The sequence below is a fragment of the Gymnogyps californianus genome, chromosome 3, assembly GCF_018139145.2.
Source record: "Gymnogyps californianus isolate 813 chromosome 3, ASM1813914v2, whole genome shotgun sequence".
Taxonomy (NCBI): domain Eukaryota; kingdom Metazoa; phylum Chordata; class Aves; order Accipitriformes; family Cathartidae; genus Gymnogyps; species Gymnogyps californianus.
The window spans coordinates 11,778,238-11,798,171 of NC_059473.1; the positions used below are offsets into that span (position 1 = coordinate 11,778,238).

Genomic DNA, 19,934 nt, shown 5'->3' on the forward strand with positions numbered 1-19,934 from the left:
TCATCACCCTCATCTCCATTGTGCTGGAATATAATGATATGGTAAATGGTGAGATGTAGTCGAAAAACTCTGAAAGTTGGTGTGTATTGCTTCAAAAGGAACAAGAAAGAATAATTCCTCTGAACAAAATATTCAGACTTTACAATGCCATATTTTGTTGCAGAAGCAAATTTTCTCTCTTTTTTTTCTCCCCCCCCCAACTATAACTAATCAGAAGATATTTCAGATTAGCGTATTGTTAGACTGGACCAGTGTCTTTTGGGCAGATGTCCATTCTCACTGGCACAACAGTAACCAGCATTCAAATAATTAGCTGGTTTGTGAGTGCTCAGAGTTCAAAGAAAGGGAGAAGCAAAAAGCTAAACTCAAGATTAGAATAATTGACAGAATCTCTTTTCCCTTTTTAGGTACATGGAGAATTTTGCTTCGTCTAGGTTATTCAGTGCAGAACTGAACTGCAGTTCTTTAGAAGTCTTTGGGTTTTAAACATTTTCTTACAAACTTTATTTTTTTTCTCATTTTTGAGGGCAAATTTTTTAAAGGTACGTGTCTTGGACACTGAGTATTTAGTGCTCTTTTGAAAGCTTTCTTCTGTTTTTTGGAGAGTTCCCTCCGTGTCTCTGACACTCAAGGTAAAAATAAGGACTTGAAAGTCTTCTCTGATCTGTCAGTTTGGAAAGCACACAGCAACATTAACATGTTATGGGATAGCTTTATATTCAATAGGAGGACACAACTAAAAGGGCCCATGGAGCCTATGTACAAGAGCTTTGGAGTAATCTGGGGGATTTATGTTAGATTATTTGTCATGCCGAAGTCTCCTAGTCTTACCTTGTCTTGTGGGCAGATGTGCCTTCTCTCCAGCTGAACAGATCATCTGCCAATCAAAGGTTTGTGGGGTTTTTTTTAGTCAAACCATGATAGGATTTTGAGAAGTTCACTCAGTTTGATGACTTCCTATTAGTGAGAGATGCTAATCTAGGATCTATGGGCCTTGGGGAATGCAAGTTTTGTTTCACTTGCTAAAGTAAGAAAGTAAAAAAAGAGAAAACAAATAAGAAAATTATAATGTACAATCTCCTTTTACTGTAGTTCACATGGAAAATGAGGGGCTGCCTTCATCCATATTTATACCAAAAATGGTTCCCATGTTCAACAGACCACCGTGCTACTAATCTCCTTGCATTTTTTTTCCAAACCTCATTCTCGCCCAAGATGAAAGTATATTCCATTTACTAGACGTGTGTTATGAGCTTTTATTTTTTGCTTTTTTTTTGATAGAACTATGGGATTTAGTAAGCCAGCAAGACTTCTTGTACATTTGGGGATCAGTGTAAAGAAAATGCTATTTCCACTTGGTGCTATTTCAGTGGATTAGGCAGTGCATCAAAACATACATATTAGCTTGAGTGATAATACCTCAAGGTCTCATAGCTCTGCTGGGACTATGATAGCTTCCTTGATGCTACCTGAAATTCTTGCACATATTTATCATCATACCACTCTTGACGTAAACGTCTGATACTCTGTGTGATAGGAATTCTGCAATCATCCTGTAATTGATTCATTATCTAGATGACACTAATGGAAAGGAAATGAAGAGTCCACTTCAAAAAAGAAAAAAAGTTCAAGTACAGTACCATACCAGCAGTGGTTCTTAAGTGTGCTGTATTTGTGTCAACTCCTCTTCCGAGTCCAGCTTTCAGTGGATTCTTGGGTTTAGCGAAAGAAGTGGAAGTAATTGGTCTGATGACCCACTCATAACTATAGCACTGCAGGAAATTACTCAGGGAAGTCTGTTGGTTATGGTGTGTCAGAAGATTCCCAATGCTCCTTTGAAACACAACACATCCTCTAGTGGGAATATTCAGATGGATTGTTCAAAAAAACACAGCAAACAGTTTATAACTGTAGTCAATGTACATAATATTTGAACTGATATATTTTATATGATTCACATATCTGTTGTTTTGTCAGTTTTAATTGATTTAATGTAAGTGCTCTTTTTTATTTAAAGACATTTTTTATATTTAGTGCTGTAACTAATGTCTACAAATACCATGTGTTCAAAACTGTTTCTTGACTATATTGACACTTCCCAATGTACAGTGTTTAAAAAATTTGGCCTGAAAGTCAAATTCTCCTGTCTAAGCCAGATCTTTAAGTAGTGGCTTCACTTTTGCATGTGTCAAGGTAATAACCATACAGTAAAAATAGATTATAATGTGTATATGAGAAGCATCAAGCACAAAGTTATTTACTTTAGTGAGAGCAGCTGTAAATTTAAACAAATGTTGATTTGTATCTCTATATGATGTATATATAGACATATACATTTCTTATCCTATTCTTTCCCATGCATTATTAATTTTATTGCAGTCAAAAGCTACAACTTACATATAACAAAATATCATCAGTGCTAGGTTCTTGTAGCACTGAGTTTCCAAAATACTTGCAGTTGCACTGGTAATAGAGGGTAATTAATTTGGTCATGCAGTTTCTTTGCTTCTTTTGATAGTGCTAAGTCTCCATCTGCCACCAGATGTCTTTCTGCCTGACTGAGATGTTTCTGTGGTCTTTGAAGACTAACTTACATATTAGAGGTGAGCTGTTACCTGTTACTAAAACAAACAGCAAAGCTTGTTGATGAATATTAAACTGATATGAAATTCTGAATGCCCAAATGAAGTGGTTTTTATACTTAGGAGAAAGAAAATGAGGCAGCAATACGATGTTTGAACTTGGTCAGCTTCTTTGCTTATCTCCTTTATCTTGAAAGGAGAATCCTTTCAAGTAAAAAATATTAAGATTATATTTAATTGGATGCATTTTCCTTTTTAGGAAGTGTCCTGGTTTCAGCTGGGATAGAGTTAATTTGCCCTACTTGACTGTAAGCTTCAGTTTAATGGCTAGTTTGGGTGAATGAAGATCTATAGTCAAGTGATTCGCAGAGGCATTGTGATTTGTACTTAGCATGAAAATAAAAAATTACTGCATGTTCTGGGTATTTTGCATGATTACTTGAAATTTTATAGTTACAAGGATATATTTATCTTATTAATTGATTGTTCCAGGAGACACATGACTAATTACTAGCCATGTAGAAATTACCTTCATTCATCTTGCCTTGCTATTGCTAAAATACAATACTAAAAAAACCCCCACTGATTTATAAGTGGACTACATCAAAATATTATTTATGACTCTTCATGCCAATTGTAGTGTACAATACTTTTGTTGAAATATTATTTTGAATATTATTGACAATTCAGTTGAATATGAATGAATATTCAGTTGAATGTTATTATTCAAATATTGACTCAGTACATCTTGGCATCGCATCTTTGTGTGAGAACTGTTCTGTAACAATAATATAAAAAAGTCAAAAGGTGTATTTCATAGAAAAGTCTGATGGTTTAAGTAAACACATAGTTGTGATTTATTGTAAAGGTATACTGTGGCCTACTGTACCTATTTTCTGCCTTTGACCTTCTTGCTTCCTCTCTGTCGATTTATTCATTGCCTACAAACCTCATTCTAAAATTCTGAGGCAGAAGGAAGGACTGCTGTCTTGTTTTAAAAGCTGCCTGCCATTGCAGTGCCTTCCTACATTCCTCCATGTAAGGAATTTCTCCCCATGGTATATCCCTGTCTGAGTTTAGAAGGAGACAGATGTGTTGTCAAACTAATTATTTTAGAACAATGCAACTTAAAGCCATACTTGGATCTACTTGGTGGAGCTTGCCGTGGCACACCGAAGTATTTACCAGTCAGCCACATCAGGAACTGGCTGGTGTGGCTTGCAGTCCCAATGTACCTGAAACATCCAAATTTCTTTGCCATGGGAACCAGGTAGACAATAATACAGTAAGTTATTGCCCTTTGAAAGGGCAGCTTTATGAGTTCATGAACCTTAAAAAAATCCTGTTGTCTTTAGCTCAGCTGCGTCAGTCATCAGAAAAACATTTTAAGTTATTCTAAGGTACACTTTTCACCATGATCCTTACCTTTCCTTGTGAAAGAACAGGAAAGATGCTCATTAGGAAGGTGATAAAAATACTTTTGCATATTGGCAGCTGGAAGAGAATCAAAGTGTATGTGAAGGAAATGACAGCTCCAAATAAATGTGAGGACCTGTCACATTCTCCTTCAGCCCTTGCTTGCTGGTTCTTGAAAGTCCTACTGGTATTCAGACTATATACTGTAGTTTTTCCGCTGTCGCTTGTGTTTTAACACCTAATGCTCTGCTCCAGCTAGCAAAAATTGAGATGCTGAGCTTTGCTTGCTAAGTTGTGTTTTGTTTCCAGTATCACATCCATAATTAAATATATTTACATTCAATTGTATAGATGAAGATATTGGGATCCACCAGTACTGTGACAAGAAAGAACCAGGTAAAATACGAATAACCGTAACTAAAACTAAACAAAACTTCCAAATGTTCAATCTTTGACACCAACTGCTTGCTCTGAAAAATGCAGCTCCGAATTTCTTGTTAATATATGCCTCTGTATTTCTATAGAGTAAGGGAGCACAGAAAGAGGTGGTCTCTCCCGAGTTACGCAAGAGTACTTCAGAACTTTTTATTCCACGGAAGAAAAGAATTGGAAAAACCTTTCCATAAACCCGACCCTTATGTCATTAGAAACCTCAGTGGGGCTTCGGACCCTGAATTCGTGTATTTTGCATTATTCTGTTCAGCCCTCTCGCCTGCTGCCGAACGCCGGGCTCCGAGGGCGGCGAGGGGCGGCGCGGGCCGAGGCTCGGGCGCGCGGCCGCTGCCCGCCGCGCCAGCTGGGTGTTGCCCGGAGCGCCAGCAGAGGGCGTCGTCAGCGCGCGGGAGTGCCGGCCCCGGCCGCCCGCGCCCCTGCCCGGGCTCTGAAGGGGCCATTTCGGAGCGAACGATCGATTTTCTTTATCTGATTAATCCTGTTAATCCTAGAAGTTTCGCGAGGGGCCAGAAGGTCTGTTCGGCTAGAGTTACTTCCTCTTTGCGGCCGGGTTAGAGCGGAGGCTTGCGCGGGCATCCCGTGGGCTGAGTTTCGTGGTTAATACGCGCTCTGCATGGCTCTGCTGACAGACTGACTCAGCTTCTCTTCGGGGTTCAGTTGCAGCTCACTTCACTATCTGATGAGATTGGAGGCTCAGCAACGCCGGCCCACCTGTTGGGCTGCATAAGCCTTTCTTTCACTGCAAATTTAAGATATCTGCCTTACGAGGTGAAAATATCGGGGCTGTCTTAATTTTTTGTAAATTTCTGTGTTTTATCAAACTGTATGAATCTTCTCTCTAATATTAATATTTGCTGACAGCAGTCGTACGGATTATCATTCATCTTTTCATCCTTTCTTTCCTTTAGCATCACAGGTGAAGCATGGTTACTTAGAAGAGAAGCAAAAGCTAGCAGAATGTAAGGACGTTTTCTGAGTTTCTTGTTACAGTAAGACCAAATTATTAATTTGGATTGGTGATGCCCCTGGAAAAGCATTAAAATAACCTCAGACTGCTTCCAATGTAACTTTCTGCACATGCCATCTAAGACAGACGGTCACAGAACTACACAGCACAAAACAATTGAAAAGTTGTAATTATTCCTTCCTGGTATATTTGCAATCTGTTTTTTTCTGTGTCACTAAGCATGGTAGTGTGTATTGTTTCTCAAATCCGTTGTCAAGAGGAATCACAAAAATAATCACAATCCAGATTTTTCCTTATGAAATTTACTCAGCAGATGAGCAATAAACATTTTCCCAATCAGCTCTTGAGTTGAAATACCAACTGCCACAAAACTGGAAGTTATAATTAAAATACTTTCAGCCAAAATCAAATTCCAGGTTAATAATCAGCTACCTTCACAGAACGCTTTTAGCTTTGAAACATATACACTGTTCCTGCATTATCTGGTTAAAAGCAATTTCAGTTTACGCTATCACACAGCAGTACTGTGACAGTTAAAGATTTTTATATTAGTACAACTTTTCTTTAGCTCAAGTTTTACAACTCCTGCATAGTTATTATTGCTCAGAGCATTCATTAATGTTCAAACATTATTACATGACAGCTCTGAAAAATCTAATTGATTTTTAGAGGACTTCACAAAGTAATGTATGCTGTAAGAACTGCCTTAACATTTTATCTTATCATAATGAAAATTCACGTGGAATTGTGCGTGCATTTGAAGCCAAAATCTGTTCCGGAAGGATAAGTCATTTGCAACACCATAAGGTGTGTTTGGAGCAGGTTGAAGCCCCGCTGGGGATGGGTATAAAGGTGCATGCAGCCATGTAGTAAATCTACACCCACTGTGGAGGGTTGTGTGTCAGTCAGAATCAATACAGCTCTGTAAAGGTGGGGAGGTGAGAAAGGTTTTTAAGTAGGGAGGAGCATAATGGATTTACGTCCCTTGTGCTCTGCGTAACATTATCTTACAGGCGCTGCCTGTATGAAAAGAGAAGCAGGCCCAGATAAACCCCGTTATACAGAAGCCCCAACAGTTATCTTTTATACACGTGACGTGCAAATGGAACACAAGCTACTGCACCTTGTTGCTGTAAATACAGGGGTGGCCTAGGCACAAAGCACTGTATGGCACATTTCTTAAGGAGGAGCACTGGGTAACTTTATTCACAGCTGCTGATTTGTATATATATAGTTTGGTATCTGTACAGGCAATTTCCCATTTTGCATATGTGGATAAATATTCCAGTATTTATGAAGGCACTCATTGAAAATGTGATCTTACATGCCTAATTAATATTATCATAACAGTTCCACCAACACTGGCTTCAGTCCAATAAAATACAAAGAGAAGTTGTATGTTGGTGTGCTCTTTTGTTGATATATGAAATCCTTCATTTTTTCACTCTATAGCGCTTCTATTGTAAGCTCCTTTTTGCAGGGAGGTTTAAACACAACTGTTAAGTCATTCAGTCTGGAAGTTGGCATACAAACTGACAGCGTGGAGCTCAAAACTTTTCATCAGGTTTCCTTTAAATAGGCTAGATTTTAAAAAGACAATGTGTTCTAGTTTCTCATGGGTTTTATTGTATACTTATGAACAGAAAACTGCTCACTTTTAAATGATGAAATTTCACAAGTTATTAGAGCCTGATTTTCAGCAATGAAACAATCCAATTACTAGCAACTCCAGAGGAAGCTTTGCCTCCTGGTTTCAGGATTAATGTATTAGGCCAGAATTTTCACAATAGTTTGCTGAACATTAATAAATTTGTTAAAGGACTGTAGCAGTCATGCAGTTTCTTGTTTGCTTGACTTGGCAGATTCTTCAGACCAAATTTTCAAGAACAAATCCTATAAATAACTATACTCCATAATATAAGTTATGGCGTTCACAATTACCTGTTGTTAATACCTCTATATATGCATATATTCATGCACATATATTTTGCAGACATGTTAGTGCCTGCTTTTTGAAATCAGGCAATAAAATGCTAGTTCAAAAGAATAGTATCTGTTTAGGATTTGATAACTTGAATCTGAGTTAACATACTGAATGTGAGATGCTTTCTCCTTGCAAGTGCTTAGCAGCTGGGTAAGATGTTACATCCTGAGAGCTTTGTACACAATTGCCATGGTGAGGTTGTGGTCAGTGTGGATATTTCATGGTAACTGTTCCTACGACAGAGCCTTTCAAAAGGATATCATTTGACAATACAAACCAATAGAAACCATAACCATTTCCTTCCAGTTATAGGTAAGTTTTACACTTAAGGTAACTCCTAGAAATCTTAGTTTTGTGTTTCCGCAGAAAAGGAAGCTCAGCTTGAAGAACTTTTTTTTTATTATATATAAATGTATGTTTGTACACACACACACACACACGCATATATATACACACACATATATATACACAGTTGCCTATATATACACATTTCTCTATCTTCTTTTTATTTTTTACTTTTATTTGCCAGCTCGAGATTATCCTTGGATACTGAAAAACAAGCGACCAGACAAACTGCGAGATACACTCAAGGAGGTAGAGGTATGTTTCAGAAAGTTTCAAGTACAGCAACATATAATCCGGTTTTCAAACCTCTTTCAACAGCTTTAATTTTCATAAAGATCCAACTCTCCATCTCTCAGTGATGATAAATGTGCTTTTGTCTGGCGGGCTGTTCTAAAACAGCTGCATCTTTGTGTGGCATGCTTCATCTATAAACTTGAAAATCAGAAGTATGTTAACCGATAGTGACAATGTGTACTGCCAACTCCACTCTCTGCTTTCTGTTGTCCTTTAGGACTTGATGCAAAACAGTCAATGTATGCTGAGCAAATGGAAGAACAAACATATCTGTCAGGTAAAATGTTTTGACAAGCTCTTGCAATGTTCAGTCAGTGGAGCCAAACAGCCATTCAGTGATTGATGCAATAGTGTTAAAATGTTAACTAACACAGAAAATCATTGGGTTTTTTTAATGTATGGGCTCTTATTACCTAGATTGTGTTTATTTAAATTTCTAACCTGAAATAGATGCTACAAAACAAAAATCTGGTTTTTATCGTCAAGAAAAATTACATTAAAGGGCCCTGATTCTGTGAGATTGTTATTATTTGGGGAAACTGGAAGCATCCTGTACCTCAAAATAGCAGGCTAAGGGAGCAGTTAAAACATGTAGACAGGTCTGGAATCTATGTTATATGACATTTTTATATCTTAATTATTTACGTGTCTGTCGCAAATCTTTTTATTTTGTGCTTGTGTAATATGGGAGGGAAGCTATAACTCTAAACCGGCTAGATCATTAATCAAGTTATGGAACAAAAGATTGTGACATGTGGCACACATGTAGCTATGTTCTCTGTCTATGTAAGTTCCACATATTGTATACAAGAAACAGCTTTTCACGTCCTCGTTAACACAGAACAGTAGGGTAGGTGGGAGATCAGAATATGACACGTGCTCTAGCTCCTTGATCATGAGCTTGTTCTGAAAAACGTATGTAATGTATTTTATAAATTTCTGCAGTCTTCATTGTTCATGAGGAATGTGCATCGTGTTTGAAACTGCTTTGTCATGGGGAATACTTGTAAATATTAGTAATACTGTTTCTAAAAAGAAATTTTGTGTTCTAACTTTTATGCTTTTTCAGATTCATAATTTTTTTCTTCTAATTCAAGCAGTTCCAAATGTGTGTCAGCAGGATGAATATTAAATATTCAAACATTATGCAGCTGAAATTCCAGAAATGTCTTTAAGAATAGCAAAATTTTTAAATACCTGACATGCCAAATAGTATATAATCTTTTTGTATCGATAATAAAGATATGATTGTCTAAGCTACATTTGCTTATCAGATCTTATCGCTAGTAAATGTATATCATTTGTGTACAGATTACATGGTATATATCTGTGAATGTTAATCTTCTAGAACTGATTTAAATATTAATTGTATGCTGATTTAGAGGACTCAATTTTTTCTGTTATTATTGTTCTGATTAGGAAAGGAATTTGGTTAAGAAATAATGAGTCAATTAGCCATGAGTGTATTCATCTGCTTCCCAGTTTGCTGTCTCTTCATTTGCTTTCCTTGTCCATTCTCCATTATTTTCCTTCCCCTCCCATCTATCTGCATCCAACTGCATTCCTTACCAATACATACCTTGAAACAGCGAACTTCTTGCCAAAATTTGATCGTTCTGCCTTTATAATGTAACACCTTTGGTTGACTATCAATTCTGTATAAAACTCTTTTTTTTGACTTTGCATCCTCTAAGTCGTTTCATGCTTACATAAACAAAAAGGAGACAAATACAATTTTACTTATTTCTTGTACAAGATGGGAAAGAAGAGAGATGGATGTTTTTATCTTAGTATATTAGGTTTGGCTCTATATTGGATTGAATCATATAAATGGGTAGCTTGATAAATTGAGTATTTTTTTAGGTTTTTTTAAATGGCTTGTATAGCCAGAGTATAAGTGATAGTATAGCTTATAACATGACCAGAGTTAAAGTTATAGATAAAAATCATAGTAATTTCTCTGTCCTTAAATTCTGCTTTTGGTTTATCAATCACAAAACAAAATGGTTTTTTATATAATAATGGCTGATAATTGAAGTCTCCAACAGGGTTTAGAATGTTCTGCCAAAACAATTGTGTTATTCCACTTTCTGTCTTCCTGAAAATATAAGCTCTCCAACAAATGAAAATAAAACAGAGAAAAATGAATAATTTGGGAGAGTCTAGAACAGAAAAGCTGTCTTCTATCATTTTTTATGTCAAAGGGTTTGTTTTTCTGCTGCTCATCTGTCTGAGCATTTTGCAGGAATATCTGGACTCTGCCTTTTTGATACAAATGTTCTGAAGCTTCTGGAAAAGATGTACATTTATTTTTTAGTTCTAAGTAGGAGACTAATTAACTGTTTCAGCAGAAAGTGCTTGTCACATAATGGTGTGATCTATGTCATAGCACTACTGTATTCATATGCTACTTTGGATGGATACCAGAGCAGCTGCTAGTGGAAAAAGAAGAGTCCATGTTTGCATTAACTTTCAAGTGTGATAGAAAGCAACATGTCAGACAAACAGCATGGAGAGCATGTAGTGAATTACCCTGACTGTCGTAATTTTCAGTGATTTGGGCTAAATCTGAGTATATGGTTTAATTATAGTATCTTTTTTTTTAGCTCTTTGGTTTTTAGTAGCAATACAATGTCAAATAAATTCATTTATAGAAATTATAATATTTAACTAAACAACCATCACATTTTTCAATAAATGTTCTATGTATTTGAATCTGCCATGTCTTTAGCTGAACCACGAAGAGTTCCCTTTGTGTTGTAATAACAATGTGCTATCCAGAAACTCAAAGGCTGTTGTACCTTTAGCAAGACAGAACAAATGGAAAAAAATCTGAAAGGTGATACAATGATAACAAGACTATAATTTAAAACAGTAGTATGATTTCCCTCCAATTTTGTGAAAAACAGGCGTAGGACTGCTGCTAGTGTGCCTTCTGGAACCTAAACATCACTATTCCTAATCCCTCATTGCTTCCTCCAGCACTTCCAGCTTCTAACTAGCCCACAGGCAAAAATTGGGGGCTATAAATTTAAACATGCATCTGCTAAAAATTAGTGTGCTGTCATGTTAACTGTTTGTGTGCAAATGACCAATTAGACTTCATGCATATCCCTCAATGAAAAATCTAGTTAGTTTGCATGCAGATTATCTTGTCCATTGTATGTATTTCTCAAGATTGGCTCTTCTATGAGTTTGCCTAGAACTACTATAATGCTGGCCCAGCTTTGTACCTTTCTTAATGTTTCATTTTATGCATCAGATTTTCTCCTATTACTTTTTTTTATACAGTCAGTGCATTAGAAGTTTCATATTTACTTCCTTGTCCATTGCCAAAAAAAATCCATTGACCTTTATTTTTGCAATCCTAAGTATACATTCTAGTACTGCTTAGAGCTTCTGAAATAGATGATGTGCCAGTTCATGTAAACATAACCTAGACTGTACAGGGATTTTTGTCAAGGAGCTTGCTCTCCTATTTAAAAGAGCTTAGTTGAGCCCTAAAGGACTGAGGTCTTTTCTTTAACTCTGTTCCTACTTGTTCCAATAGGATCTGAATGCCCACCATTTCTATATGGTACTTCTAAACCCCAACTCTGATGACCTGTGATGAGTTGCTGACACAATCCTGTAATCTGCAGTTAGTTGATGTCAAAGGAAAATAAATAGACCATAAAAGAAGGATGATGGAAAAAAAGACAAGAAGTCCTTTACAATAAAATGCCACTGTATTGTTTATAATTAAATAAACAATTTACTCCTCGCTTTCCCTGCCAAGGAGTAATAACCTAAGGAATTAATTTTATCAATATTGTTGAGTTTACTCAACTCAGCTCTGGCTGCTTCCCTTCCTCTTGGTCTCCTTCTCTAATTCTTTGGAATGCTTTTAAGTTTTGCCACAAAATCATAAAGTCAATCCTATGAAATTATGCCATTGGTTCAGGTTTGGTTTTACAATATAAGGTAGTTAAAATTAATGAGATCTAGCCGAAACATTTGATTTCCAACTTTTTTTAGTTTTACGTTTGCATTACGATGTAGAATTAAACACATGCCAACACTGAATTATTTTATTGTATAAAAGCCAAGCACTAGCTGTGAATCGTATGTTACCTCCTAATGAAAAAGGTTTATATAGTCTTTGCTAAATTACCTTGATTTGATTTAATTTGATTTGTGTTGCAATTTACATATGTATATGAATAGTTTTAATGTTACCATCATTGACATACTTAGAACTGGATTCTGAATTGAGATACACAGCAATATTTGCTGTCATGGCTTATTGTATCAGCTACAATGTCCATAAACAAACTGATTTAGCAAGATATGTGGTGACATACAGTAGCACATCTGATATCAAAATCAAGACATTCTGGCTAGAATACATGAGAAGCTAGTACCCATCACCAGTTACTAAGAGGAACACTGCCCTCATATTAAATTCTTTTGGTTTCTTTTGATCACAACCATTGATGTGTTGTGTGGTTTTAGAGATTTGGAGCTAGAAGTACAAATGCATTGATTGTTGTGAAACAGTAACATGTAACAACAACAACTTCATCTGTAATAAGGCATGCAACAGAGTAATTACGGTAGGGTGGCTAAGAAAGCAATCTGGAATGAAGAGGTGGGGAAAAACCCTGGGAACCTGCTTGAACAAGAAATGCTTTGCAATTCTCTTCTCCTTTTGCATATTCCTTTGTCGGTTGGGCTCTGTAAGGGAAAACAGTTTGCAGCAATATTTTTTACAGGCATATTTTCCTTCTCTTCCAATTTTAATCAGATAGAAGTAAATCCTGGCTTTGCTCTGCAGGTATCTTTTTAAGTAGAAGGGCTGATAAGCAGCTAAGCTGCATGAATGAGGAGTCAAGGGCTAAGGCTTCCGAGGATAAAGGAATCCACTTAAGTACATGCTTAAGTTCTGCTAAAGTCCGTAAGTCGTGAGCCTGTGCTTCAGTCCTTTGCTTAATAAAAAGTAACTCAAATACATATTGGAGTGCTTTGCTATTGGGGAAGGGAAGGGCTAAGTCTTCCCCTGAGTATCCTCTGCTCCTTCTTATGTCTTTCTTGCTCATTAGAGAACCATTTTTGGTGCACAAAGTACATAATTCCTTCTATCAAAGTCTTCACATTCAACTCCTCAGTAACACAGAAATTAAGTGGCCCTTGCTTCCCAGCGTGTAGAATGACCGGATGCCCAAACATTTTACTCAGACTACATTCAAGTCCAAAGGCTATGCCTATTCTTCCAATAGGTATGAAGTCATGCTTTCATATTTTGTTTAGGAACACCTTAAGACTGTTAAAGGTGTAGAGATGACTCTTCTGATTTCTGTTTTTCACATCGCAGTACTTCAGTCTGAAAAATTTGTGATGGGTTTCATTATTGTGAGTTTCCTTCCCTAATTTGGTATCTGTTAGATGGAATGACTTCGTGCCTTGTGTAAATAATGCCTTTTATGTTTGCTTTTATTCCTTAGCAATGATGGGCAATTCCCTTGAGCAGTGCTTTTTGGAGTTGGATCACTGTGTGTCTGTGTTTAAGCCAAGTTTGCAATCTTGCCCATTTGCTTTATATTCATTCATGCTTATGATTGGACTGCTCCCATCCACCAAAATATGAGTTTAATGATGCAAGCTTATGTATAACAGCACCTAAATGTTGTTATTATTATGTAACAGTCTTTGCATAGACTACACAGTGTGTAAGGAATTGAAATAGTGAAGTTTCAACTCGAACACATAAATATTTTCACTTCTACAGAATATTTTTGATGAAAGAGAATATAGAATCATAGAATAATTGAATCATTTAGGTTGGAAAAGACCCTTAAGTTCATCAAATCCAACCGTTAACCTAACACTACCAAGTCCACCACTAAACCATGTCCCTAAGCACCACATCTACAAGTCTTTTAAATACCTCCAGGGATGGTGACTCAATGTCCTGGTTTCAGCTAGGACAGAGTTAATTTTCTTCCTAGTAGCTGGTATAGTGCTGTGTTTTGGATTTAGTAGGAAAATAATGTTGATAACACACTGATATTTTAGTCGTTGCTAAGTAGTGTTTATACTAAGTTAAGGATTCTTCAGCTTCTTGTGCCCAGCCAGCAAGAAGGCTGGAGGGGGCACAAGAAGCTGGGAGGGGACACAGCCAGGACAGCTGACCCAAACTGGCCAAAGAGCTATTCCATACCATATGACATCATGCCCAGTATATAAACTGGGGGAGCTGGCTGGGAGGGGGGATCGCGGCTCGGGAACTAACTGGGCATCGGTCAACGAGTGGTGAGCAATTGCATTGTGCACCACTTGCTTTGTATAGTTTAATTCTTTTAGTATTACTATTGTCATATTATTATTATCATTATCATTGTTTTTCATTCCTTTCTGTCCTATTAAACTGTCTTTATCTCAACTCACGAGGTTTTTTTCCTGATTCTCTCCCCCATCCCAGGGGTGGGGGGCAGTGAGCGAGCGGCTGCGTGGTGCTTAGCTGCTGGCTGGGGTTAAACCACAACACTCAACCACTTCCCTGCTTTATTTAAATACCAGCTTGTTTTTCATGGTAAACTTAAAGAACTATTTAAAAAAAGGCCCCCATTCTAATCTAAAGGATTTTTAAAGGGAGGTGGAAGAAATACTGACCTTACATGGCCATATAGTGTGTAAGGTCTCTGATTTACTTTTTAAATTTAGACTCTAAAGTTCCTAGAGGGAAGGACTTAAACCTGTGGAGCACAGGTATATTACCAACCATGGTAAGTTATTATAGAAAAAAATTGTTAAATTAAAATTTAGGTTTGCCCAAATATCTCAAACTTCTGTTCGGAATAATGGGAAAGAATGTTTTACTGTGAAAATAAAGAAGGAGGGAACGCAATGGGAGAAACAATAAAAGCCATGGAAATTATGTTATTTTAACCTACTTTCTGTCATTCTATCATGCCATACTGATAGCATAGAGAGAGATCTATGCAATATTGAAAATACATAGCATTGGTTTAATGACTGGTTTCATAGATGTAAAGCAAAGCACACCCATTAGCACAATATTTTATATTTATATAAATGTCTTGTCATCATACACTGGAGCAGTTTTCATAGATTTCTATTCTAGCTCTGTAACAGTTGTGAGTTATGTCATTACCAGGAAAAGAACATATAGGCATAAAGTGAATTTACACCCTGAAACATTTAAGAGTTAAAGAATCCTAACCTTATTTGTTGCTCTCAAGCCAAGAGTTTGCAAGCATGTCTCTATACAGCATAGTGGATGGACATGTTAGATGTCAGCAGAATGAAAAGCATGGGGCCTCATTCCGTAATGCAGTCAGTCAAGATCATTGACCATCTACAGATCAAAACACATTTTTTCCTGTGTTTTGTCTCTCCACTTTACCTGGATGGGTGGTATATATCCCTACTCGGTCAGGTAAACCTAGAGGCTACAAACAGACTCCTGATTCGCTTAGCTTTTTCTCCCAGGTTATCTCCAGCTTGCTTTTCTTACTCCTTGCAAGGAAAGGAAGCATGGGAACAATCTACCATTACAGTAACATTTTCTGAGGGAAGAACATAGCTCCCAAGCAAAGGTGTTGTGGAAGACACGGGTTGGAGAGTTTATTTATATGACTGCACCAGCTCTCTTCTTGGCACAGAAGACTGGAGGATTTGGGGTGTTTTACTCTTCTGTGGCAGGCTGATGTTCATTCAGTAATTTAGAACTGATCTTTCTAGAGTATTTATGTAATTTTGCTTGATCATTGCTTGCATCATAGTTTGTCAAGTTCTGGGTTTCAACCCTCACTTTTTCAACTAGGTTCTTCAGACAATTATAGCTAACCGTAGTCAAACCTTGCTGGACTTAACATTATCAAGTTGGAAATAAATTGTGATTTTATCTAATCTAACTTCAACATAAGGATAAATTGAAGTTTTGAAAGATTGTAATAAAAGCTGCATGAGTGTAACTGTGTCTAACATTTTTACTAGGACAAAACCTTAAAGGACATCTGTCTTGACAGGGAATATTGAAACATTGACTATATGTATTTATCAAACGAATACATGATTAGACTTTGGCAGGATGGGAAATGATCGTTTGTTCTTAAAAAATTCATTTCACATCACCGGTATTTTTTGCTTCTATTTCAGACGTCACTAGACTTTATTTTCAAACTACTGTGAATTGACAGGAAGATAGATTGGAAAAATGTTGGTTAAAGATATTAGTCAGGGCAAGAAGGTAATTTATTTAAATATGCTTGTCCTATTCTTTGCTACAGGGAGCAAAGAGCTATAGTAATATAGCAAAATATGTATAACTGAGAGTTTTCATAGCTAAATTATTGGGAGCAGAGCATTGCACAAGAAGTAAGCTCAATTGGATCACTACATTCCTGTCCCCAGTACTTTTTATTTATTATACAATGTAGTAGATCTCACTGCAAGAAAGTTCGCCTGGTGTTTATGTACCAGTGTGTTGTTCTAAAAAGTATATTGCAACCATGTTTGTCTCACAGGTCTAGCATAAAACAAACAGGGATTTTTCTGCCAAATTCTACTACAAAAGCAAGTATTTCTCTAGTAGTTAGTTTTTTAAAAGCACAGAGATTTCTTTAAAAATCTGCTGTTAGGTAGAAGTAAGAGCTGGAGTCCCAGATTTCTGGCCTTTGGTGAGTCCTCTGTACTTTTCTGCAGCGGTCTTTCCACTGAGGATTCCTTTGGCAGAAAAGATTGTTCAGCAAATTTAGGGCTGGTATAGTCTCTGCTGAACAAATAATGATTTTTTTTTTTACTGATTAGAAGGAGACAAACCTAGCTGCCAGAATGAGTCCTTCAGAACTACTGCCATGTAGCAGGAATGAGAGCTGGCCTGAAACTTCTTTAACTTATGCAGTGAGGTCATCTAGTGCAGCAGCTGGCAGGATCAGAGGTGGCACTGGAAGATGAATTAAAATACACTTGTGTTTTCAGTTCTGCGTGAGAAGATCAAAGTCACAGTAGTGATTTTTTCACTGTTTTAACATCAAAGTTTCTCTAGAACCCAAGTTTGGCACTGAGTTAAACAATCAATATGGTCAGAAATTTTTTTTATAAAGCCCTGACTTTATCTTTTACCATGTTATTAAGAAGACAATCTCTCTCTAATAAAGCTTTTCGTTATACTCCTGCTACTGGAGTAACTTGGCAAAGTGAGATCAACTCACAGTGGAGCAAGGAATTTTATGGGTTTTATTTTCTGAATTTCTTTGCTGTAATAGTTGCGTTCAGCAAATGACTAAGTTTAATGGTTTAATTATGCAAAAAGAAATCATTTTCATAACTCCTCCCACTGAGTGTTCTCTCTCTCATACAAGATATGGCATCAGAAGGAGCTGTTAAGTACTGTGACTTAGTCTTCGAGACTATATGTATCATTTAATTGAGATTAATTAGGCAGAAATATTCAGTTAACTCTGAAATAAGCCTCTGACTATTCTGTCCAATGGTTTAAATTCCTTTTTTCTAAGAGAGACATCTGTAACCTTATGCCAAGGAGTATATGGATTTATTAGGAGCCCACAAGCTATCACTGTGGTAGGGCACCATTACTTAAGTTAAACAATATATGAATAATCAGAAATAACAAGGATAGCAAAAAGGTGCTGGTTTTAGTCTGTGATAATAATATAAAATTACATGAAGCCCAACTTTTATATGTTTTTTCATGCAGGCTATGCAGTTATTTTATACAGAAAAAATCAGGTCCATGGATGATAGAGTGATCAGCATCGTCCCTTTACTCATTCAGGACAGAATTTTGATCTCCACTTTTAACAAACTAATTCAGTACATTTTATGCAACATTTGGGGATTTAGCACACATCTTCTTCAAGTGTTCAGCAATTGTAATTCTTGTACCCATATAATTCAGTGTCCTATTACATCTCTCTCTTTCATTGAAAAAGCTTTCAAAGTCATTGTAAGACATCTTCACATCAACGATAAGTCTTTTTTGTAATTTTTAAAATTAGATTACTACATAATGGACAGCTGCTAATATGTACCTTGGAACATTTCACTTTATTAATGATTCTTGATGTCTTGTTTTCTCGCTATTTGGATTTAGCTCCTCTTTCACTCAGGTATATTGGTGTCCCTAAGCCTTTCTGGGCCACAGCTGGAGAAGGTGGTGATTGACAGGACCCTGGTGGGGAAGCTCATCTCCGACACCATCAGTGATGGTAATTACACCCACGTGCAAATCAATTGCCTACATTAACAATAGAGTAGAGAAACAGTATGTCAACAGGTAGACTAATTATTGCCACTGGGGACTTGCAAACACAACAAGTAATTGCATGTAATGCCATAGTAACAACCCTCAGGACTAAGAACACTTTAAGAATAATATTTAACATCAAAGTTTTCAGGCTTGTCAAATACTGAATGGGTTTCTAAAATTCAGTTTCTTACACGTTTTAATCACTGTGAACATGCCATTTGAACTTGTCGTATTTATTTCATAAGTGGGAAGATGGGACAGAACCAAACATTCGCCAACTGATTAATTACATAGGATACTTATTATTAAAGTATTTACTTAGTAGAAAAGGCTGGATAACATTAGTTATGTGGAGGTGTTCTGAAGTTGTTTGTAGAACTTATTTAGAATACTGTCTTTTAAAAAAATTAATAAATAATAAATATATAATTAAATTATACGTCTCTTGCCTTACATTGGCTTAATATGTCATAGAAATACCAATATTTAAAAAAAAACCTGCTAACTAGAAAAACTTGCAACTAAAATAATAATAAAGCAACAAATATGTTTTCCTACAGTTATACCACTCAAACTGCTATAAATAACATTATATAATGGTTTGTCCTTGTTTTCACTTATTCAAATATTTAAGAAACCTCCATGTTTGGTAATACCCATGTCTGAAGGTGAAATAGGACTGCTTCTGTTCAGTAAAAGCAAAACCCCCAATACCTGTCATTGCAATACATTTTTTATTTTCATGAACAACAAAAGAAGATACTTTTGTTACCCATGCAAATAGTGTTCAAAATACAAATTTTTATACTGAACTATCCTTATGTGAGAACCACGACATAATGTTGTCCTAGAATAAATTAACCTTAATCCAACATAATTGCACATCTTTCCAAATCTAGGTTGGAATTAGGGTTGTGATTATAAAGTTGGCCAAAAGAAATCTGATATTTAAAACAACAAGTCAGTATACAATTGTGCATATGTAGAAATGGATAAGGATTATAATCTGCCAAAATTACTTAAGAAATGTTGTAATTCTAACTCAGAGTAGCATGTCCCCTTAACATTTGGAATAAAGGTCAGATTGTGTGCACAAAATACAGAATTAAGATTGCATTTATAATCCTCCTGCCTCTAATAAAGTCCTCCTGTTTTTTATTATTTATAGGCAAAATTAAAAACATAATTTAATTAGAAATTATAGCAAAAAACTGCTTTCCTAAAAGAAAACAGTATTTCTCATTCTCTAAATTATGTTGTGACACTGAGGTCTTGCGTTACTAGTATATAGAATATTAACTACACTGCCTGCCTGTTTAGGGTAATCTGACTGCAGCATATGAGTCCACTCTGAATAATGGTCTAACTGTGACCATAGTTGCATTCGTGTCGATCTAGTCTCCACTCCTGCCCAGGACAACCACGGATACTGAAAATCAAGGGACTGCTAGTCTCATTCACACCTGCCGAGGGATCTTTGAATCCTACTTTCTTTCCCTCAACCAAAATAAATTTCAGAAGCATCTGAGGTGTGCTGTAAGTCATCTTTAATGTAAACTATGTCTGTGAGGATATAAACATATTTTAACTGTGTACATATTGAGGATACCATACTCAGTG

At 36.4% G+C, this 19,934-nt stretch overlaps 1 protein-coding gene across 1 annotated transcript in view; it reads left to right on the plus strand.

Annotated features, from left to right (window-relative positions):
• WDPCP (WD repeat containing planar cell polarity effector) overlaps window positions 1-19,934 on the plus strand; it is a 157,964-nt gene that overhangs the window by 49,115 nt on the left and 88,915 nt on the right. The window contains exons 3-8 of the mRNA XM_050894524.1: window positions 2,519-2,603; window positions 4,350-4,394; window positions 5,360-5,410; window positions 7,932-8,002; window positions 8,259-8,318; window positions 18,159-18,273. Coding sequence (XP_050750481.1) covers window positions 2,543-2,603; window positions 4,350-4,394; window positions 5,360-5,410; window positions 7,932-8,002; window positions 8,259-8,318; window positions 18,159-18,273 — 403 coding nt within the window. The 5' untranslated portion in view covers window positions 2,519-2,542. The remainder of the gene's footprint in view (window positions 1-2,518; window positions 2,604-4,349; window positions 4,395-5,359; window positions 5,411-7,931; window positions 8,003-8,258; window positions 8,319-18,158; window positions 18,274-19,934) is intronic.